We start from the raw sequence: 27,974 nt of genomic DNA, 5'->3' as shown, positions 1-27,974 counted from the left end.
TAAATTGCTCAGTTCTTTCTGGAAAGCATTTTCATTTTCTCTTTCCCACTAATATTTCAAGGGTGTAATTTTTTTCATAAACTGCATGCTACAGCAATTGGACAACATTTACAAATGATTATCTTTATGGATTTGTCATAACTTCCTAAATTTTAACTTTTACCATCTCAGTTTTTCCCAGATTCTTGGTCTTGACCCAACAGTTTGCCCAGAGCTGTGCCTGAATTGAACTCAGTTTATGAACTCTTGCAAGGTATCATGTGCCAAGGGTGCACAAGTATCATTCAGTCAGCTATGCTGATAAAATATTCTGGCAAGTTTAATTATTTGAAGAGCTAGAACACTGGATGTTTTTTTAAAATATAAAATGGCAGGAAGAATATATAGTGAAGAGGCACATTAGTGGCTTCTCACCAGTTGTAGTTTGTATCAGATAAACTTCAAAAAGTACATTTTGTTCAGTTTTTTTTTGCCAGTAAAATTTTAAACATAATATTTCAAAATAACTGGCCTCCTTACTACTTGTGCTTGGTTTGAAGTAAAAAGCAGATAATTTGAATTTTGGAATCTCCAGTTAAGTTGCTCATAACTTTCATAGCTGTTTGAGAGAGGAAAGGAGAAATACATATTGGTATCCACCAGATAATCACAAAACATCAAATTAAGCATTTACAGAGATCCCTGATAAGTTACAAAAGTTGCTAGGCATGAGGTGGTCTAATCCACGAATTTTATATTCAGTCAAATTTTATTTGGCTAAGCCAAATTTTATATTCAGTCCTCTGATTTGCTTTTTATATTTCTGCCAAATCTATGGTTAACCTTGTAGAGTGATAACAAATCAGAGAATTTCTGCTTTCATCACCGCTCCTAGTTCTCTTGTCTCCTCTTCTCTTACCGAAGTGCATCACTGTTACCAATGCTGCAAAAGCCAGAATTGCTTTGATTTTTTTAGGACTGTCCTAAGAGCAGGCAATCCCATTCATTCTCTCAAGAACTGCTCAATTCCAGATATTTGATGTCATTGGTGGCTGTATCTTACCAAAAGGGAAAAAATTACAGATGTTGGAAATCTGAAACAAAATAGGAAAGCTACCAATAGATCAGAGAGTGCCCATACAAGAGCAATGGGGATTGAGAGTTTAACAAATATTGGGGTCCATTGATTGGCTCTACCTTGTGCACTGAATTTCTGAAAATGGTTTGTAAAGTTTAAAAATGCAGTGTAGAAAGAGAAACTGTATTGTGATATGGGCAATTACATTGGTGCTCTGGATATTGAACTTCAATGATAAAAGGGAAAAGGAATTTGACTTATTGGCATACTGGACACCAGTGCCTTTGTTAGTGTTTAAATAACTTGAACACCCTAATTCCATAAATTATATTTATTCTATAAATTCCATAAATTATATAATCATAAATTATATACTTATTATAAAATTCCATAAATTGCAAATCTTTCAGTATGAACAGTGCTTTGGTAAATCTAATTGTAAACTAAATATTTCTCAAAACTTCCTGTTTTCAATTATACATTCATGTGTCCTCATTTCAAATATAAACTCTTGATCTTTCATATATTTCAGTGCTTTCCTGGTTGACCTTACCCCCTCTACAAATGTGAATTCATTCCAAACTTTTTTTTCTCCATATCCTAGAATTTATCAAGTCATGTTCATCCATTGTCTCTGTCTCTGTGTTAGCTGACCTACAATGGCTTGCTGTGCCAGAATGTCTTGATTTTAAAAAAAACTTCTAGCTTTTCTAGCTAAATTGCTGCCTTGCTTTGCCCTACCTTCTCTAACCTTTTCCAGCTGACTCAAAGACTGCACTCTTCCATTTCTAGTAGCTTGTGCATTCTTGGCTTTCATCTCTGCACTGTTGGCTTCCATATCTTCAGCAGCCCAGATCGTAATCTCTGGAATTCATTTCCTTAACTGCTTCATGTCTTTACCTCTTTTTTAGACATTGCTTAATATCCACTGTGTTACTCAGGTTTTTGATCACGTGTTTTATTGCTGCACTATCAAATTTTGTTTTACACTGCTGCTGTGATGAACTTTGTGGTGCTTCACGATATTAAAGATGCTTGTTGATTATAATTATTTAGACTTCCCATTTCACATTTGTATCCTTGGTAGAGACACTGCAGCATTGTTAATGGTAGAAGTTGACATTGCAATTCACACTGCAAAGATAAAGCTAAGCACAGAATGTATCACTTTGAACCACTACCATTTTAAAAATATTCCCAAATTCTAACATACTTCACCTAATTACTGCATTCTGTCCTGTCTCTGGGCATAACACTATGAATGAATCATATTCAAGACATTATGCATGTCTGCAAAAACCCAACAGGATTACTCAAAAATTAATGTAGTTGGCAATTATGTCAACATTTTGGGACAATAGTTAATGTAGTCAGTATTTATATTAGGAATTCCTCTTGTCAATAATGCATTGATGTTATGTATTTCTGTGTCTGGTAGGTTAATGTCTTGCTCCAGCTTATTAGCCATGTTCTGTAATAAAAATCAAATAAATAATACCATACATGACACTTTCTGCACATGCTGTCAATACAAGGCCAACAGTAGTTCAAGGAGAATGCCTCAGCAGCTTCACAGGGCAACTAGGCCCAGGAAATGTATGTGGTTTACATCATTAAGAACAAATGTAAAAAGTAAAGCTCTCTTCATTTAGATCGTGAACTACAAAGTAATAAAGATAATATTCTGCCATGTCAATTAAATGTTGACTGTCAATTAAAATTGTTTTGTGTTCTCTTTGATAACATCCACAGTAATGATATGGTCTCGTTCTGAGCAAGTAGAAACTGCCAAATTCAAAATTTTATTATTTTATTCTTTCTGACTTCAAATATAAAGAAGATTTGTCAATGGTATTTGAGTGATCAAATACTGTAGTTTTTTTCTTTGTAAGTTATTTGGGAAAAATTGTCTGGTTTTAAAATATTTAAGGTATTTTAGTCATGGTGTCTGAAACTAGAGGGTTTAAGATGCAAGTCATGAAGTTCAGAGGAGGTCGAAGGAAGATTTTTTTTCACCCAGAGTGGTTTGCAATCTGGAACACACTGCCTGAGAGGGTGGCAGAGGAGGCAGAGACTCTGGAGTATGTCGATGAGCGCCTCAATCTCCAAGTCATCGAAGGCTACAGGTCCAGTTTTGGTAAATGAGATGAGAATAGGTGGGTATTTTAAGATTGGTATTGGTTTATTAGTGTCACTTGTACCGAGGTAGTGAAAAACTTGTCTTGCATACCGTTCATACAGATCAATTCATTACACAGTGCATTGAGGTAGTACAGGGTAAAAACAATAACAGAATACAGACTAAACTGTCACAACTACAGGGAAGTGCTTTGCAGGTAGACGATAAGGTGCAAGGTCATAACAAGGTAGATTGTGAGGTCAAGAGTCCATCTCATTGTATAAGGGAACTGTTCAATCGTCTTATCACAGTGGGATAGAAGCTGTCATTGAGCCTGGTGGTATGTGCCCTCAGGCTCCTGTATCTTCTGCCTGATGGGAGAGGCGAGAAGAGAGAATGACCCAGGTGGGTGGGGTCTTTGATTATGCTGGCTGCTTCACCAAGGCAGTGAGAGGTATAGACAGAGTCCATGGCAGGGAGGCTGGTTTTCCGTGATGTGCTGGGCTGTATCCACAACTCTCTGCAGTTTCTTGTGGTCCCAGGCAGAGCAGTTGCCATACCAAGCCGTGATGCATCCAAATAGGATGCTTTCTGTGGTGCATCAGTAAAAGTTGGTGAGTGGCAAAGGGGACATGTCAAATTTTTTTTAGCCTCCTGAGGAAGTAGGGGTGCTGGTGAGCTTTCTTGGCCGTGGCAGCTACATGGTTGGACCAGGACAGGCTGTTGGTGATGTTCACTTCCAGGAACTTGAAGCTGTCAACCCTCTCAACCTCAGCACAATTGATGTAGACAGGTGCATGTACACCGCCCCCTTTCCTGAAGTCATTGACCAGCTCTTTCATTTTGCTGACATTGAGGGAAAGGTTGTTGTCATGACACCATGTCACTAAGCTCTCTATCTCCTTCCTGTACTCTGACTCGTTATTTGAGATATGGCCTAGTGGTATCATCTGCAAACTTGTAGATGGAGTTAGAGCAGAATTTGGCCACGCAGTCATGAGTATATAGGGAGTAGAGTAGAAGGCTGAGGACGCAGCCTTGTGGGGCACCAGTGTTGAGAATAATGGTGCTGGAGGTGTTGTTGTCTATCCTCACTGATTGTGGTCTGTTGGTCAGAAAGTCAAGGATCCAGTTGTAGAGGGAGGTGTTGAGTCCCAGGTCACGGAGTTTGGTGATGAATTTGCTTGGAATTATAGTATTGAAGGCGGAGCTATAGTCAATAAACAATAGTTTAACACAGGTGTCTTTACTGTCCAAATGCTCCAGAGATGAGTGTAGGGCCAGGGAGATGGCATCCACTGTAGACCTGTGTTGGCAGTAGACAAATTGCAGTGGGTCGAGGTTGTCTGAAAAATCAACGTTGATGTGGTAGCATAAAGGGCTGTTTCTCTGATATGACTCTGACTCTGACTCGACTCTGACTCTGACTCTACCATTCTATAAAATATTGATCAATCAGATGTTAAATGATGCCAATAACATTCTCTGGATCTGTGTGGTATTGACTGTCAGCCACGGAAGATTGATAAATGGAAAATGTAATTTTTTTTAAACTCCTATTTCAAGCAGTATAAAGGCTATACAAGAAAGGACATGCACTGAACAGTCCATGTGCCAATACGTAAGATTTTCTGATTTATAGATTTTTGACAGTAAAAGCCCCTTCAAGCAGAATTATATTCCTTTTAAATTAAGTTCTTGGGTCCAGCAGTATCTGTGGAAAGAGAAAATGTTAATGTTCCTGTTAAGTCTTTCCCCTTTTATAGATGTTGCCTGACCTACAGAGTGTTTACAGCAATTTCTGTTTTTATTTCTGATTTCCAACATCTTGAGTTTTTTTTTCTGATTTTTTCATTTAACCTTTGATAAAGCCGCTTTTTCTTTCACCAGTTACACTTGGCAGCTCTGGCATCATTAAAGACAGACATAGTTGATCTCAATAAAAGACTCCAGCATACAGAACGGGAGAGGGACTTATTAGAAAAGAAGCTGGCTAAATCCCAGGTAAGCCAAGAACAAAATTATGGGTTATATGCTCTAAAATTGACAAATAGTAACAGCACAAACTATTCAATAAATTATGGGGCCAACAATGCATGCACTTAGCTGTTTTCTGCAATGATTAATGAGAAATGTGATTTTGGAAGTAAAAATAGTTTATTACAGAATTTCCATACAAAATTCACATTGTCTTCATGAAATAACGTGCATTTATTTTTAATTTCATAAATTTTTCTATGTAATGAAGGGCATTCAGCAAGTACCTCACTAAAATGGACAAAATGGGATTTATAGCATAGTGTTTTTTTAAGGCCCTGCATGACTTCTTATTGGTGGAAAATGGTACCTGGGACATATATTCAAAGGGACATGTGCAGGGCACCATATGTTAAAGTTTGTGCCTACTTAACAACTGCCCGGAATATGCAAAGAAAACAGATTAAGATTCAAAGTGAAATGATTTTTTCCATATGTCACTGCTGCTTTTTTCAAATCATCCACTAACCTACTCCTATCTTAATTTTATGCAGCTGAACATATGTTAAAAATGAAGGACCTCCCACTAGAGCAAAGTATGGCCATTTATATAAATTGAAAGGAATCTCACTTCTGGTTTGTAGGTGGTGTTCGATTAAAGGCTGTACATCATGTAGAAGAATGTTTATGTTCTTGGCAGAAGCAATTACTACTTTCTACAGTAGTTTTCTGTGGCATCTGTATTTGGCCTACCTGGATAAGTCAAAGGTGGCTATTTAGCTTGAAATCCATGCACCTGTGCCAAATGGGTCTGCAGTGAAAAAGAAAATTAGTTACATTATATTCTGCTTTCACGGTTTCATTATGTCTATATTTCCTTATGATATAGGAGGCCATTTCAGTCCATCTAGTCTATGCTGACTCACAGAGCAATCCCATTTTCACTGTAACCTGTTCTCCCCATATTCCCATTAATTTCCCACACACGCACTACAGGCCCATTGACCTACTAACTGGTATGTTTTTGGGATGTGGAGGGAAACCAGAGGACCCACGTGGTCACAGGGTGAACATGTAACCTTCACACCACACCAGACATCAGAGGTAGGAGCTTTACTAGCTGTGATGCTGTCTTGTCCTAAGTACTTGGCAATTATTTATGTATATTTGAAGTATGGACACTCTTGTAATCAATGAAATGCTGGAACAAATTTCAGTAAAAGAAGCTCTCATGAACAGCAGTGTGATTTGAGCAAACTGAAGTGTTTTAATGATAATTGGGGGATAGGTATTGGTCAGGACATGGGTTAATATTTCCATACTATTTTATTCCCCTCCTAGTACTTCTGATCTCATTTGTTATCTCTAAATTGCATCACCTCTGGAAATACTTCGAGAGTCCTCCTTACAGCAAGCAACAGCACTGTGGCATTCTGCGTCTTCTCATCTCCGCCTGTCAAACACCTTCCCACTTGTTCTCTCTGTCCCTCCCTTTTGCTTTAATTTACATTTTAGTTTCATTTTTAATTTTTCTCAGTGCTGATAAAACATTAACTCCGTTGTCCTCTCCACAGATGCTACCTGACCTGCAGAGCATTTTCTGCTTTTATTTCAGTGACTGGCAGGAGTGGTAGCAAGAATGCTGTCACTTGACATTAAAGCAGGCTCATGCTCTGTGGAGCCAATGCCTTTTTCTCACAGTAGCATTTTGGTTTTGCTGACTTGTTGGAAAACAATTGATGAGCTGCTGTGATGACCTTTGAACTGGTATCAACAGCCAGGATGGCAATTATCTAAGATTCCAGCACAGCACTCAGATCTTTAGAAGTTGTGACACAAGCCATCAGAGGTTGCATCATACAGAAGCTTTATTTTGAATGTGATTCGCTTCAAAAATCTGCATGAAGGCCTGTGCAAGTTGATCTTGAATTCCTCCAGAGTTCTTGACAAGGAACACCTCCTATGCTTTCTTTACTTTCTCGCTTTGGTCATTTTTCAGGCTACAAATTGAACTTGTACAAGAGTGAACTTTTACCTCTGAATAACTTGGTACCAGTTAATATTGGTTGGGAATGTTGTGGATAGTTTGGAGCGCTGTCAGAGGTTATAGAGGGACATAGATAGGATGCAGAGTTGGGCTGAGAAGTGGCAGATACAGTTCAACCCAGACAAGTGTGAAGTGGTTCGTTTTGGTAGGTCAAATATGTTGGCGGAATATAGTATCAATGGTAGGACTCTTGGCAGTGTGGAGGATCAGAGGGATCTTGGGGTCTGAGTCCACAGGACGCTCAAAGCGGCTGCGCAGGTTGACTCTGTGGTTAAGAAGGCATATGGTGTATTGTCCTTCGTCAATCGGGGAATTGAATTTAGGAGCCGTGAGGTATCGTTGCAGCTATATAGGTCCCTGGTCAGACCCCACTTGGAGTATTATGCTCAGTTCTGGTCGCCTCACTACAGGAAAGATGTGGAAGCCATAGATAGGGTGCAGAGGATGCTGCCTGGAATGCTGAGCATGCCTTATGAAAGCAGGTTGAGGGAACTCGGCCTTTTCTCCTTGGAGCGACGGAGGATGAGGGGGGACCTGATAGAGATGTATAAGATGATGAGAGGTATTGATAGGGTAGATAGTCAGAGGCTTTTCCCCAGGGCTGAATTGGTGGCCGCAAGAGGACATAGGTTTAAGGTGCTGGGGAGTAGATATAGAGGAGATGTCAGGGGTAAGTTTTTTTACTCAGAGAGTGGTGAGTGCGTGGAATGGGCTGCCGGAAACGGTGGTGGAAGCTGATATGATAGGGTCTTTCAAGAGACTGTTAGGTAGGTATATGGAGCTGAGTAAAATAGAGGGCTATGGGTAAGCCTAGTAATTTCTAGGGTAGGGACATGTTCGGCAGAGCTTTGTGGGCCGAAGGGCCTGAATTGTGCTGTAATTGTTCTATGTTCTATTAACGTTCCTTATAAAATTGTAAGAAATCATTTTACCTATCTGGGGGTGTCAATTACTAAAAATTAAAGCATTTATTTAAAGAAAATGTTTTTACCTTACTGCGCTATGTGAAAAGTGTTTTATCAAGTTGGTCTCCCCTTTCTATATCATTGGCTGAATTAATGTTATTAAAATGAATATTTTACCTAAATTCATATATCTATTTCAGGCCTTACCTGTTTTTATTCCTAAATCTTTCTTTAACTCTCTTGAGTCAATTATTTCTTCCTATCTATGGAATAATAAACATCCTAGACTAAATAAAGTTCACCTTCAGAAGGTTAAAAAGAACGGAGGTTTAGCCTTACCTAATTTTAAATTTTATTACTGGGAAGTCAATATACGAAATCTTATGTTTTGGTTACATTACATTAATCAAGAGGCTCGCCCAGTATGGGTCTCTTTGGAAATTAGCTCTGTTAAAAAAAAATTTCTATTATCTCTTTGCTTGGTTCTTCACTTCCAATATCATTAAATAAACTAACAGATAATTTAGTAGTTAAACATGTTTTGAGGATTTGGTTACAATTCAGAAAATATTTTGGTTTATTAAGATTTTCTTTGTCCAGTCCCATTTTCTTTAATTACTTTTTTAAACCTTCTATGACTGATGTAGTTTTTAAGGAATGGGACAAATTAGGTATTACTTGTTTTCAAGATCTGTTTGTTGGAGGAAACCTTTCTTTGTTTGAACAATTGTCTACCAAGTACAATTTACCAAAAACTCATTTTTTTTAGATATTTACAAATTAGAGCTTTTCTTCGATCTCAATTACATTCTTATCCTTTGAGTCCTGATAAGAATTTATTAGATGTAATTTTTAATTTGGAACCTTTTCAGGATGGCTCAATATCTAATATTTATGACATTACTAGGAATGAGTAAGGTGCCACTAGATAAAATTAAAAATGCTTGGGAACAAGATTTGCAGATGTCAATTTCTGAGGAAACTTGGAATGAAATTTTCAAGTTGGTTAATACTTCGTCATTATGTGCTCATCATTCTCTCCTTCGATTTAAAGTGGTCCATAGAGTTCACTTGTCTAAAGATAAATTATCCTGTTTTTATTCTGATATATCTCCTTACTGTGACAAATGTAATAATGGAGTGGCTTCCTTAATTCACATGTTTTGGACGTGTCAGTCTTAAAAAATATTGGACAGAGGTCTTTCATACTTTTTCTGTACTTTTCAAAATAAATTTTAAACTTAATCCTCTGACTGCACTATTTGGGATTGTTGGAGAAAAAGATATAACTTTGAAGGCTTCTGATTTACATATTCTGGCTTTTATTTCTCTTATAGCCAGGAGAGCTGTATTGCGTAAATGGAAGGAAGTTACTCTGCCTACTCAGGCTCAATGGTTACAGGATGTTATGTCATACTTGAATCTAGAGAAGATTTGCTGTTCAGTTTTTGAATCTAACCTAGACTTTCAAACCCTGTGGGGACCTTTTTTGAATTATTTTCAAAATCTCTGATTTGGGGACTACAACGCAGATATTGGCTGACACGGTTACGTTTTTAAAGGCTTTTCCTTGTTTTGTTTTCCATCTAACGGCTTCGGGTTTTGGTAGTGAGAGTAGATTTTTTTATAATAAAATATTTCAATTTTTTTCCTTTATTAACTAACTTCTATATATGATTATTAATTTAGAGTATTGTAATCTAAGTATGATTTAATACAACATTCAGTAGTATTTTTATTCTCTTTCTTGATGCATGTACTTTTTTTCATGGATTCAATAAAAATATTGTAAAAGACAAGGAACACAGATTTTCTGGCAGATTTTGAAGCTCATCAAGCATTTGTTTGGATAAATTCAATACATTTTCTTGTATCACTGCACCTGTCAAAGTCTTTACCTAGACTTCAGTGTGATCAGATAGTTTGCAACCTCAATCATTCCTGCAACCTGTGGTGAGTTGACAGATGTCCTATCATTTCTGACTCCAACCGCCAACTCCCTCAGTTCTGGCTCCTCTGTGTTTCCGCCTGCTGTTTAACCACCTCCCGATCCTCCTATTCTGTCCTCCTAAATACACAGGTGGATGAATTGGTGGTTCCCAGTGCAAGGTTAACCAAAGTTTGTTCTCCATTGCTTGGCAAGACACCAGTTATTGTGTACCTGAAATAAAGGAAATGGGAGTTAGATTGATGGTCGTTGATGGTTAAAGTAAGCACACTTATCTTCCTGTTGTTCCTTAGTATTGCCTGCTGTTATGTAGCAAAACGTCCAGTGCACCCTCTGGAAAATCTTGGAGCTCGTGTGCTGCCATTCCTAAAAATACCTCAGCACAGATTTAGTTTTCAAATGACTTCCACTACTTACTGGTAGAATTTACCTTGCTTATAAGCACCGCCAGATGGTTTTCATGCTTGAAGTTCATTTTATCAGGCCTTTTGGTGTCAAGTAATATTAAAGGCAGCAATTGTGCAGAGCAACAGGCAATGCCAATTTTACATTCTGCTCGCAGTGCTGTGTATGGCAGCCTCAAATGCCATTAGCCATTTTCTCCCCTTAAGATTAGAGAGCAAGATTTATTGAAGATTTTCTTTACAAAATGAACTTTGTTCATTATTTTTAGTTGCTTCTATCCAGAACGTTGCCTTTATATTACACTCTTGCTCTGTCACTATGACTTGGGCAGCTTCTTCCAATGATAAGAAAGTGCTGAGTTGGAGATTAATTTGTTAGTTTTCTTAAATTATCTCTATCTCCTCAGAATTTGCTATCTTCACTTTTCTCTATACCTGCAAATTTTTTTTTAAAACTAACAATATGCAAATTTTTTTTTAAAACTAACAATCTGCCTTTTCAACGAAATGTTTTGCCATCTCTTGAAACTTAGCATGACAATGTGGCTTGTTTTATTTCTTTACTCTTTGATAATTCATCTATATTATAGACACTCTACAAGTATAAAATATTTTGCCTTATGAGGAAACATCTTGGATTTATTTAGCACTCTTGTTGAAATACTACTCAGAAGCAAGTGAAGCAAAGTTTCATATTTCAAATCTACCCTTTGCATTGCATGATGTCCAAAGGTACTGCATGGTATTGAATTCTTCTTGAAATGTAATTACAGTTATTAATTAGGTATCTCTGGTAGCAATGTTCTGTAAGTAACTCATGAGAAATTTTGCTTTTAAATAGGGCTATTGGATTAAGTACATAAAACTAAGAGGCAAATTACAAAACTGAATCACATTTATGGAATGTTATAGAATTTCTCAACCAAAATATTTCTGGATCGTTATTTTCTGATTGTGGGTTGAAGTAGCTGGGATTCAGGATTAGTTGATCGGAAAGTTGGCCTTAAAAGTTAATTAGTATATTAGTAAAGGGCAACCTTGATGTATTTTTTTTCTCCATGGTAATTGTCTTTTCAGTGTGAACAATCTCATCTGATGAGAGAACATGAAGATTCTCAGGAACGGACAACGCTACGCTATGAAGAACGCATTACTGAACTTCATAGTATAATTGCAGAGCTAAATAAGAAGATTGACAGGCTGCAGGGAACAACAATAAGGTAAGCTGTATCAGAATATCAGATTAATTTTGTGTTTTTAATTTGCTTTCAGATTTTGGTGGTACATAAGCATATATTTATTGCTCTTCGGTTTATTTCTCTTCAGTTTTGCTGAGTGGATTCTGTTGTGTTGGTGTGATGCAAGAACTATGAAACTTTGAAGTTGAATAACAAGTCGTATCTGAAATATGTGATACTTTTTTTTGCATTCCATTAGCTAGTTTGAGGACTACAGTGTTGTTTATGAAACTTGCATTGACATACAAGAAAGGCATTTTCACTAGCTGGAAGCTCTGCTCCCTCAGATGGCACAGGAATATCATTGATTTCTATTGCCATTCATTTTAGGTACTACATCTCTGTGAACAATTACTATTTATGATTTGATTCCACATGGAACAATAACCTAAGAAAAAGGAACAGAAACCTAAACGACACCTTGAATTTGCTGTACTATTCAATAAGGTTATGGCTGATACAATCTTTGACCTTGACTTCATTTTCCCATTTGATCTCCATAATCATCAAATCCACTTTTTTGTTCTAAGTTTGCCCACTTCATCCTTGATTATACTTAATGACCTAGAGACTTTGTAGACTATTCATGGGAAATGGAGTAAGATGCATGCCCAATGTTGTCCAATTCCGTCTTTCTCACAGGGCTGCCAAATGCTGCCATTTTCAGTGCTGATTGATCATTGCCTCTCATTGTGCAAATATTAAATTAAACGAGGCTTATAATTTTGGCAAGACTAGTAAATTGGTTTATTATTGTCTCATATACTGAGGTACATTGAAAAACTTTGTGTTTTGCATGTCATCCATGCAGATCATTTCATTTCAACAGTGCATTAGAACCATAGAACAATACAGCACAATACAGGCCCTTCGGCCCACCATGTTGTGCCGACCTTCAAACCACTCCTAAGACTATCTAACCCCTTCCTCTCACATATCCCTCTATTTTAAATTGATGTAGTACAAGGGAAAACAACAGAATGCAGGATAAAGTGTTACAGTTACAGAGAAAGTGCTGCGCAGGCAGACAATAAACTGCAAGGCCATAAGATCAAGAGTCCATCTTGTCGTACTAGGGAACCATTCAATGACCTTATAACAGTGGGATAGAAGTTGTCCTTGAGCCTGGTGGTACATGCTTTCAGGCTTTTGTATCTTCTGCCCGATGGAAGGGGGAGAAGAGAGAATGTCCAGGGTGGATGAAGTCTTTGATTATGTCAACTGCTTTACCGAGGCAGCGAGAAGTGTAGACAGTCCATATGGAGGGGAGGCTGGTTTCCATGATGTGCTAAGCTGTGTCCACAACTCTGCGCAGTTTCTTGCAGTCACGAACAGAGCAGTTACCATACCAAGCTTTGATGCATTCAGATAGGATGCTTTCTATGGTGCATTGATTAAAAATTGGTGAGGGTCAAAGGTGACACGCCAAATTTCTTTAGTCTCCTGAAAGCTGGTGTGCTTTCTTGGCAGTGGCGTCTACGTGGTTGGACTAGGACAGGCTATTGCTGATGGTCACTCCTAGGAACTTGAAGCTTTCAAACCTTTCGACCTCAGCATCATTGATGTAAACAGGAGTGTGTGCACCACCCCCTTCCTGAAGCCAACGACCAGCTCTTCTGTTTTGCTGACATTGAGGGAAAGATTGTTGTCATGACGCCATGTCACTAGGCGCTCTATCTCCTTCCTTAACTCATTGTTACTTGAGATTTGGACCACTACAGTGGTATCATCTACAAACTTGTAGATGGAGTTAGGGCAGAATCTGGACCATGCAGTCATGAGTGGGGGGTAAAGCAGGGTTGGTGGGGGGGAGTGAGGATGCAGCCTTGTGGATAATCGTGGCGGAGGTGTTGCTGCCTGTCCTTACTGATTTGCAGTCTGTTGGACAGGAAGTCAAGGATCCAGTTGCAATGAGAGATGTTAGTCCCAGGTCTAGGAGTTTGCTTGGAACTATGGTATTGGAGGCAGAGCTGTAGTTAATAAATAGTAGTCTGATGTAGGTGCCTTTATTATCCAGATGCTCCAGAGGTGAGTGTAGGGCCAGGGAGATGGCATCTGCCATGGACGTGTTTCGGCGGTAGGTGAATTGCAGTGGGTTGAGATTATCTGGGTGGCCAGAGTTGATGTGTGCCATGACCAGCCTTTGGGAGAGCTATAGAAACCAGCAGAGGATGACCACAAAGTTGATAGAGGAAGAATATGCAAACTAACAAGAAATGTAAGATACAATTAATAGCTTCCTACAACTATAATCGAAAAAGGAAAGTGTGTACCAAAAGTAGATGCAGGTTCCTTGGAGAAAGAGATAAGAGATTTTATAATGGGGAATAAGAAAATTACTGTGATATTAAGTAAATATTGTATATTTGTCTTCCCTGTAAAAAGCTGCAATAAGTGTATCATAGATTGAGGAACACACCATAATATTACTAAAGAGAAATTCCAGGAGAAATATAGGGGACAAATTCAGCATTTCCAGGTTCGAACTATGATGTTGGCGGATGCTTTAATGATCATCCAAAACTATCCGTATTCTGGAACCATTTCATTAGGAAGATGGAAATTATTATGCATATATTCAAGAAAGAAGGAAGAGAGGAATAATAGGATACAGTTGAACAGTGAAGCATTGCTGAGAAAATGCTGCAAACTGTTAAATAAATACTAACAATGGACATAAAACTGTGTGATTACACAGTAACATGGCTTTATAATGGAAATCATGTTGACAAATCTGAAGCAAAAAATAAGCTGCTGGAAGAACTCAATGGGTCGTGCAGCATCCATGGAGGCAAAGGGATAGTCAACATTCCAGGTCAAGTCCCTGAATCAGGACTGAGAGTGGAAAGGGAAGATGGCCAGGACATAGATACGAGAGGGAGGGGTGAAATCAAGGCTAGTAAGTAATAGTTTGATGGGCAGATCGAACCAAGTGAGGGAGGAGGGAAATTTTGAGAATTTATGCTTTGGCTGATGTTCAGGCAGTGACCGCATTAATTTGAATCAAGTTGCTAACCTTTATCAAAAGAGCTAGCTCAGGTTAAGATTTTAATTTTTATTTCATTTTAAACCACAGCAAATTGGAAACATCAGTGTGAAGTCTTGTTATCTAACTTTTTACCTGTTCTTACATTTAAAAAAAATCATTTAAACTATTTTCAAATGACTTTTGCATTTTGGTTGGCAACCTGCTTCATCTCACAGAAAGCCTGTGGAGTGGAGGCTTTGGGTACAGTGGATCCTGTGGTTTTATTGAGTAAGCTCCTGCAATTTTGGGCTGCATGCAATGTGATTTCTGTATTCAAATCTATAGACACCTGCTGTAGGTCGATGAGTTTTTAACTGATTTGATAGCAGGATAATTCAGGCTGGATTTTTACCTTTCCAACAGATTTGTTGACTGGACTTGTTCTCCCCACCATCTCACTCTCTCCCTGTCTCCCCTTCTCTCCAACCCCTGGCATTAACATCAGAAAATTCTTGTTGCTGAGGCTTTGGGGAAACAAGTTCTTGCACGGGGATCCACTCAAGGTATTTCTGGGGCGTATGGTCAGTGGGTAGTATGGCACCTCACTGATAATCAGAAACTGTAGTCCAAACATTTTATTATTTTAATAAATTAACACATTAAAATTAACTTTGCATTTGTGCACATAAATTGCAATTGATTGGCTACTCTAAAAATAAAATGACAATAGTAAACAATATTATAAAAAGCATCACAAATATTAGTCCTCCTATTTGGGCAAAATAAATTTCCATATGACCCAGCTGAATGGAAGAAATTTGCATGCAGGCAAATGGATACTAAAATCTGTCATTTGATCATTAGAAGATAGCTTGAAAAACCCTTGACTATTTGGAGTGATTATTGTAATTGTGTCTATAGAATAGGTTTAAATAAAAGTTCTTATGATTAATCAAGAACTAAACAAATGCGTATCGTTTTGCTGGCACTAAGTAAGGAATGATGATAAAGAGCTCTAAATTTAATGAAAAATTTCATAGATGATGTAAATATTGGAAAAACTCATAAGGTTGGATTGGCTGATACAAGAATTTTGAGCATTTTCTGCTTTTATTTTATATTTATAGCCACTTTACTTTTTGCCTTAGAGCTTTGTAAAAATGAGCTGTTTTTGAAATTGATGGAAATTTTTTGCATTCATTCATTCATTAATTTGTACATCTACTGAAATATGTATGACCGATTGTACATTATTTGCTGGTTACCAAAGTGCATGAGAATTATTTTCTCACCAATAGCAATTTGACTTTTCACTATAATATTTCAATCAATATTTTATGTCTAGGACTAAATTCAGCTCCTTCCATATTAGTAAGCCTAAATATTTTGTGTTTTCCACAGAGAAGAAGATGAATGTTCAGATTTGCGATCAGACCTTAGCCACAGCCAACTCGAAGCAAACGAAGATTCCAGAAGTGTGGATCAGGATCAGACCTCTGTCTCTGGGCCTGAGAACCAGTCAATGATGGTCTCTGCAGATATAGGTAACACCAAACAATGTTTTACACAGTATGTGCTTTTTAAGGGTAGATGTTTAATTAGACTGCGGATGTTGGTAATGTGAAATAAAAACAGGAAATGCTGCAAGCAGTCAGCAAGTCAGGCAATGTCTATTTTAATGAAAGGTCATCCATCTGACACTTTAGCTGTTTGCTTTCCCATGGATATTGTCTGATCTTCATGTTTGCAGAACTTCAATTTTATTTTTTATTTTGTATTATTAAATTATCTTGTATCCTTTACACCATGAAGATCTAATAATGCCATATTTATAATAAATGTGAAGATTTAAATAACTTGGAAAAGAGAAGGTACAATTTTGACCGATCCTAGGGGAGGGAGGGGGTAGAGGAACAGGAATTCAAGCCGAAGATACATCACAAGAAATTAGCCCTTTGGTTATCTTAGCAATATTTACTGTGTCCTACATGGTGAAGATTGATGAAAAAGATTGATTTAACATATCTGCTATTTCTTTATTTCCTGTTATTAAATCACCAGCTTCTTCCTCTAGAGGTCCCACAGTTGCCTAAGTCACTTTCTTCCTATTTGTATATCCATAGAAACTCCTACTGCTTGTTTTGATATTACATGCAAATTTTCTCTCAAAATCACTTTTCTCCTTTTTTCAGTTTTCTATTTTTCACTGCTGGATCATAAAATCTTCCCAGTCCTCTGGCCTACCACCAGTCCTTGCCCCTTTCTGTACTCTAGTTTTCAATTTAGTATTATCCCTAACCTCCTCCGTGTTACAGATCAGCTGTTTGAATATCTTACACTGTTCATCTGCTGACCTGTCTCTTAACTTATCTTTTTTCCATTCCACCTTGGACTCAAGAAGGCAGCATCCATCATTAAGGACCGTCACCACCCAGGACATGCCCTCTTCTCATTACTACCATTAGGGAGGAGGTTCAGCAGCCTGAAGACCCACAATCTGTTTTAGGAACAGCTTCTTCCCCTCCACCATCAGATTTCTGAATGGTCCATGAACACTACCTTATTATTCCTCCTTAGCACTATTTTATTTATTTTTTGGTAACTTATAGTAATTTTTACATCTTGTACTGTACTGCTGCCACAAAACAACAAATTTCACGACATACGTCAGTGATAATAAACCTGATTCTGACAACGCCATCTTCATACTGTTATAATTATTTAAGTTGAAGACTGTGGTTTTAGTCTTGCGGCGTTCACCCTCAAGCTGCATCTGGAATTCTTTCATACTGTGCAACTTGACAAGACCAAGTTTGGGGTTTATTCAGGGCTTACCCAAGGCACTAAGTATTTCAAGAAACAGAAGCAATTCACCTTGGAGAGGATTAGTCTGTTAGAATGCAGCAGCTTGGATGCAGTTCAGCCCAATTTTGAAATTCTAATGCTTACAAACATCAGTAACCTAACAATCTTATAAAAGATTCAAGTTCTTTGATTATGGCAGTGGTGGGTTTGGGACTGAAGGAGAGAGAAGGTGTCCTAGGGAGGAGGGTAGCCCCGATAAAGGAGAGCATTGAGTAGGTGAGAGGGTAACAGCATTGGTAGGTTGGCAAATGTTAATAAAAATTAATTATTTTGTATTAAAGTTTGCTGAGCCTCTTGTGTACTGCCACTCAACTTATCCAGGCAAACTAGGAGTATTCCTTTGAGTTCCTCACTTGTGCTTTGTGGATGGTGGAAAGGTTTGTCATCCTATATGGTTTCTGACCTGCTCTTGTGCCAGATGAGTTTCTCTAATGGTCCTTCCAGACTCTGGATTGCTGTTAAAGTATAACTGAACCTTGAAGATATATGCCAGCACTCCCGGTTAACTCGTAATGTGGACAAATCTGTGGCTTGAAGATATCACTTAGCATTCCACCTATGTGTACATAAAATCTCCAGTTTACCAATATCCCTGTTGATTGATGTTTCCTTTTACATTTTTGAACCCAGGAACTAGAGTTATTTGAGCATTGCTGTAGTGTTGGAAAAGTAAGAACAGAAATACAGTGACTAAACTTACAATATAGAGTAGAGTTCAGACAGCAGATAATGCAAATGAATCAGATACACACAAAACTGAAATTGGAGGTTGGGCTAAAAATTGGTTATTATCATTGAATGTGGATAAAGTCAGTAAGCAGTGATAATTTGAACTCTATACTAGTGATCAGCAGGACACAAGACGGCAAATTTGAGATACTGAACAGCTCATTGTAATCATTGTTGTCAGCATCAACATTGAGGGTGATGTACGGGTGTTGGGATATAGGTAGAAGGGTAGCTACAAGCCCATTGAACTGTTCTGGTTCACATAAAATACTAATGGAGGTGTACAGGGGAATGCAATAAGACTGATCACATGGATTCTGCCACCAAGCAAGAAGAGATCAAAGATGCTGGACAAAAGTGGTGAGATTCTGGTAAAAAATTTCAAGATTATTGCGAGTATAGGCAAACTGAGCTGTTAACAAGAGGTTTAATAGGGTGGGATGAGAGAAAATTCAAAAGGAGTTGATGTCTTGGAAAAGAAAGTGATTTGAAGTTTAAAAACCATGTCAGAAAAACAGAAGACTTGGATATATTTTTCTTTTTCAATCTTTTTATTAAATTTCAAATTAATATACATAACATTAGTGATTATACACATGGTGCAAAGAGATCAGGATAACAATAATAACAGTTAATATATACACTCACAGGGAGTAAAATATATAATCTGAACCTCCCAATCTCTTACTAAGTAAACATGATACAAAAGAATTTGAAAAGAAATTTAATTATGTGAAAAGAGAACCCCCAAATTAAACAAAAATAAACCAAAAACTGCAAATAAAAAAAAAGCTGGACTGATATTTCTTCGGTTTAAAAAAAACATTATTATGTCGTTAGCTCCGCTCCTCTATATTCAAAGGTTATTGAAAGGGCTTCGAAAAAGGTCTGCTTATATCATATGGAAATACTGAATAAATGGACTCCAGACTTCCTCAAATTTAAGCGAAGGATTAACAGTACCACTCCTAACTTTTTTTCAAAGTTTAAACATGTTATAGTTTGAGAAAGGATATATTTTTCTAAAGATTAAACTATGGTGCTAGATGTCACTGAAGACCACTAATCAAATGAAAATAGTTGATGTTTTATTTCTCCCAACAGTAACCATACGGCAGTTAATTTTAACAAATTCTAACCATTTCTAGCACTTTCTCTTTGTAGCTTGGTGGGTGGGGGTGGGGAAAAAACAAATTTAAATTTTAACTAAGCAGTTTGCCTATCAGACAAGAATGTGCTCTAAGAATTTATTCAAGCCAAAAGAGCAATAAGTTCAACAGTTTGTAGGGCTGGGCAAAGAGAAGTGTTTTCTTAATTAGGAAAACATGTTAAATTTCAAATCCAATTTCTAAATTGGAATTGAAATTGGCAAGCAAATCTGTAACAAAACAGTTTAAAGAGGCAATTGCCAAATATTTGGTGAAAGACGAGTCAGCAACATGTCAGGAATAATTTTTTATTGTGTGAAGAGGGCAGATTTGAAGGACAGACTTCTGAAGACAGCTATTAAATTGAGTTACCATGGGAATAGGAAGGGAAATTGGGCAGTTTATTGGGAATAAAGCCAAGGATGCAGAAGCTGGTCTTCTGGATGAAATGAACTTGGAGAGAGCGTGATCAGATGTATGAGAATAATTGGAGAATGATGCAAGTTACAGCAAATGAATGTGGAAAACCTTAGAGGATGTTCGGCTTGATGAAGTTGATAGGGAAGAGAGAGAAGCAGCAGAGGCCACTAACCAGATGGCCCAATAGTATTGAGATCCTCATGCTTATTCCAGCTAAAGTGTTGAAGAAGACTAATGGATTGGGATTATCTTTGTAACAGTGAATAGTTTTAGAAAATGAGTATGATTTGAACACCAAAAATATTGCAGATGCTGGAAATCTAAAATAAAACAGGAAATGCTGGAAATACTCAGCATGTTAGATGGCATCGTGGGAAGAGAAAGAGTTAAAGCGTTAGGTTCTCTTCAGAACTGGGAAGGAGGCAAAAGAAGGGAAACTGCAGGGAAGGTGGGGGGAGGGGTTATCTCTGACAGGGTAAGACCAGTGACCATGGGGATAAGCTGTAAACAAAGTTATCTGGTCAGTGAGTGGATAGAAGCAGTTGGAGGATGGAAATTTAGACACAAGGATGTAGGAGTAGAGAAATGAAGGACAGGAAGGCATGCCCAGCTGGGCATGTCTTCCACTTCTTGAGGGTGGGAGGGGGAATGTACTAATGTACTGCAGTCAATGTTCACAATATGGTCTCCTCTACAATCAGAATCAGATTTATTATCACTGATTTGTATGATGTGAAGTGTGTTGTTTTGTAACAGCAGGACAATGCAAAGACATAAAATTACTACAAATTACAGAAATAAATAGTGCAAAAAAAAGGAATAATGAACTAGTGTTCGTGGACCATTCAGAAATCTGATGGCAGAGGGGAAGAAGCTGATTCTGAATCATTGAGTATGGGTCATGTCTCAGATAGTGAAGGTCCTTAGTGATGGATACAGCCACCTTGAGGCACCACCTCTGGGGGAAAATATCAAATGCAGATTGGGTGATGGCTTTGTGTAGCTCCTGCGTTCAGTCCCTGGAGGTGACTCTGAGCTTCCCGTTGCCTGCAACTTTATTTCTCCATCCCACTTCCATTCTGACCAATCGGTCTGTGACCGATGTACTGTTACAATGAGGCCCAACACAAGCTTGAGGGAACAGCTCAACTTCTGTCTGGGCACGTTGCGGCCTTCGGGACAATATTGAATTCTACAATTTCAGGTAACCTGATTTTTGTCCATCAGTTGCCCATCCATGATATTGGCTCACCTTGTTTTCCCTGTTTTATTTTAAATTAGTTTATTATTGTCACATGTACTGAGGTACAGTGGAAAAACTTTGTTCTGCATGTCATCCATACAGATCATTTCATTACGTCAGCTCATTGAGGTAGTACAAGGGAAAACAATAATAGAATGCAGAATATAAGGTGTTACAGTTACAAAGAGAGTGCAATGCAGGCAGACAATAAGATGCAAGGCCATAATGAGGTAGATTGTGAGGTCAAGAGTCCATCTTATCATACTAGGGGACCATTCGGTAGTCTAATAATAGCAGGATAGAAGCTGCCCTTGAGCCCGGTGGTACGTGCTTTCAGATTTTTGTATCTTCTGCCCGAGGGGGGCCGGGGGGGGGGCGGTGGTGGTGGGTGGAGAAGAGAGAATGTCCGGGGTGGGTGGGCTCTTTATGTTGGCTACTTTACTGAGGCAACAAGAAGTGTAGACGGTCCATGGAGGGGAGGGGAGTTTCTGTGATATACTGAGCTGTGTCCACAACTCTCTGCAGTCTCTTGTCATGGGCAGAGCAGTTGCCATTCCAAGCTGTGATGCATCTAGATAGGATGCTTTCTATAAAAATTGTTGAGGGTCAAAGGGGACATGCCAAATTTCTTTAGTCTTTTTTATTTCCCCTCTGAGAGGGAAGGATGTGCCTTGCCTGACCTGCTGGGCATGTCTTCCTGCTCTGCATTTTGCAAATCCTACATTCTTTTGTTTACAACCTCAGTCTAACTTAGTTTATCCCTCTCATCCATACCTCCTTAAGCTCCTTTTGCTTCCTTCCCAGTTCTGCCAAAGGCTCTTCAACCTGAAACATTTACCTATTTCTCTTCCTACAGATGTGGCCTGACCTGCTGAGTATTTCCAGCATTTTCTGTTTTTATATTATGATTTGAATAGTTCAGTTACTCATTGCCAGAGGCTTTAATCTAGTTCACCATTATATTCAATTAAGTCTGTGTCCCTTGCACTTAATGGAGTGGAACTGAAGGTTGTGCTGGGGGAGCAGTTGTGCAGTGGTTTTAAAGGGGCCCAGATATAAATTTTGATAAGAGGATGTGGTTACTAAAAAAAATTGGTCATTGTGGAAATGTTATGATCAATGGAGTGCAAAAGACTGCACTGTTAGTAATTTGAAAATGGAGAAGTAAATGAATCTGAAGGCCAGTTCCCTGCAACCTCCCCCTCTGGGATGGGCACAGAAGGAAGTTTGAGAAAAGAACCATATCTCACTAAGGAAGACAAAACACAGGATATTCCATTGTTTCGGCTCTTAATGTTTCCTATATTTCCCACAATTGGATTCCCAGAAGGCATTTGATAAGGTGGCAAATCAGAGGTTATTGCAGAAAATATAAGCTCATGGCATGTGATAACATTGTAGATAGAAAATTGGTTACCTAGGAAACAGTAGAAATAAATTGGTCTTTATCTTGTTGGCAAGACATAACGAGTGGTATGCCACAGAGATTGGACCTGGGGCCTAAACACTTTATAAATTATATAAATGACATAGATGACGGCACCAAAGGTAGGATTGCTAAATTTGCTGATAACAGAAAGATCATCAAGAAAGTAAGTTGGACCACAGCTTTTAAAATGACAATTCATCCTGCACTTTTCAGTACAAGACAGGCATGAAGCAGATGCTAAAGGAACAAAAGTTCCCCTCCCAATTTATCCTCTAAGAAATGTACTACATGCCTCATCAAACTTTTCATCATGACTTCCAAGTGTGACACTAGTAGGACAGCTAGGAATATCACCCAGAGAAAAGTGGCGCTAGTTACCATCTGTCTCATTTAGGACTGTAGAGCAATGGCAGTGATCAAAGACCTTCCCGAGGAAGGCAAGGGAACACAACGTAATTGGATGCAGGATCAAAATGCATGAATTTCAAGTTTGCAGATGACACAAAACTGGAGAGAATACAAAGAAGCTCCAGTGTGATTTAGACAAGGTCAGTGATGGGGCAAATTCATGGTAGATACAGTATGTCATGGATAATTGTGAGATTATCCAGTTAGGTTCTGAAAGCATTATTATCTGACTGATAGATTGGGAAAGGGGGAGGTGCAATGAGACCTGGGTAACCTTGTACACTAGTTTGTGAAAGCAAGTATTTGGTTGCTAGGAGTTCCTCCAGCAGTTGTTTTTTTGCTCTAGATTACAGCATCTGCAGTCTCTTGTGTCTCCAGGCAAATGGTATGCTGGCTTTTGTGGTAGAAGGATCTAAGTACAAGAGTGAGGATGTCGTGCTGCAGCTGTACAAGTCCTTGATAAGACCCAATCTGTAGTTTGTGTTTAAGTTTGAGGAAGGATGTTCTCGTGGTGAGAGAGTGGGTCGCAGGTTAACTAGACTGATTCATTGGGTGGTAGGACTGACTTATAAGGGGATATTATGTCAATTAGACCCATAGATTAGTGGGATCTCACAGCAACTGAAGAATGGAAAGTCTGGAACTGGGATATGGTGTTTGCTGTTTAGATTTGAAATTAGGAGACATTTCTTCACTCAGTGATGAATCAGTGGAATCTTCTACCACGCAAGGTGGTGGAGGCCATGTCATTACGTGAATTCAGAAAGGAGGGAGACAGCAGCAACAGGGAAGTGAGGTCCATGATATTGCATGGTGGAGCAGACTGAAAGGTTGTATGGTCATTTTTGTCGCATAAAGGGTTGGGATGGGAGAGTGCGACCAGCATAGTTGCCCTTGAATAGTCAACACAGACTGAATGGACCAAATGGCCTCCTGTGCTGTATCCTTTGTGGTTCTGTAACTTATTTCTTCGGATCCTGCCTGAACTGTCCAGTAGTACTAATTTAATCTTGTAGAACAGAATGCCCAACCGAAAAAGGGGCATTCTATCCTTTAGCCTTAAGGAAAAAAGCTAGTGGACCTTGAACGCATTCAGTTTTGTGGGAGATGACTGGGTTAGCAAATTGCTGCTGCTAGGTTAAGGATTAAACACTCCCTCTGTTGTCTTGGCATCACTGTAAAGCTATAAACACATACACATATGCTGTTTAATTTCTGAACATACTATTTACCAATGTCAGTTTATGTCCAAATCCATCACTGCATTTGGGGGTGAGAGTCATCAACTATGAAAATGACAAATAAGAAGCAATCACCGAGATGTCCTTGATATGTGATCCTGTCACAATTTTTAATTACCCACTACTTGTAGCACATCACTCTAAGCATCAATACAAATTTTTTCCATCTGAACAAAGCGTGGATGAGGAGGTGGCATAAGATGATGTGCAGAACTTGAGGGATGAAGAGAATTGGGAGGTTAGTAGGAATGGGCTATCTTGGTTACACCCATACAGAATCTTAACATCCTCTCCCCCCCACTATCAGTGCACTCTGTCTGTTGTGTACCTTTTATAAGATCCACTGCAGCAGTGGGCAAAGGCTTCCTTGGTACTTCCCAAACACATGGCTTCAGTCCTGAAGGATATGGACTGAAGGTGCATACAAATACAACTACTTGCAAGTAAATTCAGGTAGTGCACCTTTCTGACATCAAGCTATATTGCCATTTCTTCATGGTTGGGTCAAAATCATAGAACTTGCCTAACCACTGTGGGAGTACCTTCACTAAATGGACTGTAGCAGTAAAGAAGGCAATGAACTACCTGCTCGAGGGCATTTAGGAATGAGCACTGAATGCTGGCCTTGCCAGTGATGTCCATTCCATGACATGGCTTTAGTCTGATTTTTCTGGCTAGAAAAAAAACTCACTACATTTAACTGCTAAAATGGGCAAAGAAATTCATCCCTCAAAGTTCCTTGCATTTTTTTTTAGAAGAATTATTTGGGACATTGCAAAGACATAAGGTGCTGTATAAATCAACATTCATGGATCAGTTATTTGATTAAACTTAAAATTCAAAGTAAAATTTGTCTTTCAGAAGCAAAACACTGAAGATGCCAACCAGTATTCATGGAGAGACAGTTAACATTTTGGGTTGATGACCATAATTGAACAGAAAAGTCAGTTGTATTTCTATCTAGCAATGTTGTCTAACCACCTGAGTATTTCCAGAAATTTGTCTTTGTAGAAATATCAGATGTGCTTACATTTACATATGTAGTCAGTGGACCATGTAGAGATGAGTAGAGTGAGTGACTGCTGTATCTACAACAATCCATATCCATTTATTGCTGAGACCTAATACTAATCAGCTAAGGCAAACTGAAAGTAAACTTTAGGTCCAGAATGCTTTTTTTTAGGACTCTACAACGTGATGGCCTAACTTTAGTGATGAGTTGTTGGCTGATCTTCCTAATCTTATGACAGTTATTTCTCATTTCCTGATGTTTTTGAAATGATTTTTTTTAACAGGTTGAGTTGTTGTAGCTTCCGCTTCCAATAACTGGTAAATCTATTCACCAGTTCATAACTACAAGTCTGAATCTTTACATTGACTTTCAGTGCATATTTTGAGTAAGGGGTTCCACTCAAAATGTTGGTATCAATGAAAAGGAAATCAATCTGTTGCTTCATTTTGGTTCTACAAAATATTGATTGCATATACTTTGCATAGCATTCAAGTAATTTTTTTTAGTTATCAGAATCAGGTTTATTATCACTGACTTGTATGCCATGAAGTTTGTTGCTTTGCAGCAGTAGTACAGTGCAAAGGAGCTGCACACAAAAGGTTGCTCCTCTCCAGCATCATTTTTGTTATCGGCAGTAATAGTGAAATGAATATGTTTTTCTTTTGTTTTAGATACCTGTAGTGACCTCAATTCAGAGCTCCAGAGGGTGTTGACTGGGCTGGAAAATGTAGTTTGTGGAAGGAAGAAGAGCAGCTGCAGTCTCTCAGTAGCAGAAGTAGACAGACATATCGAGCAACTCACTACTGCCAGTGAGCATTGTGACCTAGCTATAAAGGTATTCATTTACTTTGAGTTCACCAGTGGTTTGGCTTTCAGGTTCATCTATCTACATTGCAATAATTCTACATCATTACAATTATTACAATTCTAGCAAGCATTTCTTTTTCAACCAATGCTGAGCAAAGCAAATTGATTTTTGTGGGGTTTTTCTGTGCACAAAATGTCTCTTACATTTGATGTTTTGAGAATATTGACACATTGGTAAATGCATTCTTTTAAACTTTTTTTTCCAAGAGTTTAACTGCGATTTGGGATGGGCTGATTGATAAATGGGTATTTTCCTTTCTATTTTGTTTGAACATTAACACTGAAATTGTTCACCAATTTAGTGCCAGCTTGACTCGCTAATGCCATTTTTGCTTGCGAGTGATAAGATAGAGTCTTGCTTCACTCCAGTGCTAGTATATAATCCGGTCTAATGCATGTATGTTAATGAGACAGTAGTAATTCTGTCATTCAGATTGGCGTGAAACTGATCCTCAAAAGGATATAAAACATTCCATCCAACCTATTTTTTTTGAGGAGGGGAAGCAGGCATTTTTCTTGATTTTCTAGTTCCTGATCAACCCAAACACATTATCATTTAACTTTTACATGAGTTGGAGATCTGTTTATTTCCAGTAACTGAAACTAATTTACTTATCTATCACAAGTAGTTATGTTTAGTTTATTGTCATATACACCAGGGTGCAATGAAATTCCTTGCTCGTGTTAAGCTCACAGAGTAAATAGTATACATGGTAATAAGTACAACAATAAATACAGCGACAAGTACAAAACAGCAGAATGGTCCAAAGTGGTCAATGGTGCAACAATAATTTTGTTTGTACTTTGAACATTTTTAATAGACCGTAGAAGAGATTGAGGGAGTACTGGGACGTGATTTCTACCCAACTCTTGCTGAAGAGAGATCTCGATGGGAAAAGGAGTTAGCAACTCTTCGGGAAGAAAATGAAAGCCTCACTGCTATGCTGTGTGGCAAAGAGGAAGATCTGAATAGAACAAAGGCCACCATGAATGCTATTCGTGAGGAAAGAGATCGGTTGCGTCGGAGGGCAAGTATACATTCTACTTACCCTTCTCTGTTAGGGAAAACAGGTAATTTATATACTTGAAGAGAAGATGAAACATCTGCTCTAAGTCCCCAATTATGAGCCTGGCATTTAGGCAAGCATCCAAATTCCAGATTTTCTGTCCATGTACATTATCGTCCTCACAGCTTTTCCCATAAAGAACTTTATTATTGCATTCTGCTCCGTTCCATTCCAAATCTTGTGTTGTTTTATATTTTTAGTATCTCTGTCATCCTTCACGAGATCTCCTTTATCTCTAATTGTAATAGCCACCTCTTCCCCATCTGCCACAACAGTCCTGGTGGACTGCAGTCTAGCAGTGATCCCTCATGAGCTTCCTCTGAAAAGTGGAAGCACAATGGTGCAGTTAGTAGGGCCGCTCCCTCACAGCACCAGAGACCTGGGTTAAATCTTGACCTTGGGTGTTGTCTTTGTGGAGTTTGTACATTGTCCCTACGACCATGTGGCTTTCCTCAAGGTGCTCGGAGTTCCTCCCACATCCCAAAGATGTGAGTTGGTATGTTAATTGGCCAGTGTAAATTGTCCCTGGTCTATAGGTGAGTGGTAGAATCTGGGGGAATTGATGAGACTGTGGGGAGAATAAAAACGAAACTAATGTAGGTCTCTTGTAAATTGACGGTTGGTGTGGACTTGGCGGGCCAAACGGCCTCTTTCTGTGCTGTATTCTCTGTGACTCTGACTGCAGCTATCCACCTGATGCTGGGTGTGTGCTGTGGGCAGCTTGTTAGCTAGTACTTCCTTTACTGGTTGATGCTTGTGGACAGTTCCAACAGCAATGGACCTGAATGTTACCATGCTATCCTAGCCTGGGACCTCAAATGCACTGATGTCGACATCGCTATCCTGAGTGAAGCACTAACAACAGGAGACTACCTTGAGTAT

General features: G+C 38.5%; 1 protein-coding gene across 2 annotated transcripts in view; it reads left to right on the top strand.

Annotated features, from left to right (window-relative positions):
• The window catches only part of mcc (MCC regulator of WNT signaling pathway), a 114,112-nt gene that overhangs the window by 51,532 nt on the left and 34,606 nt on the right, over nucleotides 1–27,974 (top strand). For both annotated transcript variants that reach the window (XM_052019542.1, XM_052019540.1), the window contains exons 4-8: nucleotides 5,067–5,180; nucleotides 11,535–11,677; nucleotides 16,065–16,207; nucleotides 25,830–25,993; nucleotides 26,847–27,053. In XM_052019542.1, coding sequence (XP_051875502.1) covers nucleotides 5,067–5,180; nucleotides 11,535–11,677; nucleotides 16,065–16,207; nucleotides 25,830–25,993; nucleotides 26,847–27,053 — 771 coding nt within the window. The remainder of the gene's footprint in view (nucleotides 1–5,066; nucleotides 5,181–11,534; nucleotides 11,678–16,064; nucleotides 16,208–25,829; nucleotides 25,994–26,846; nucleotides 27,054–27,974) is intronic.

Source organism: Pristis pectinata, chromosome 7 (assembly GCF_009764475.1).
Source record: "Pristis pectinata isolate sPriPec2 chromosome 7, sPriPec2.1.pri, whole genome shotgun sequence".
NCBI lineage: Eukaryota > Metazoa > Chordata > Chondrichthyes > Rhinopristiformes > Pristidae > Pristis > Pristis pectinata.
Note: the sequence above shows the minus strand (reverse complement) of the source record. Positions and strands in the feature narration are given on the sequence as shown.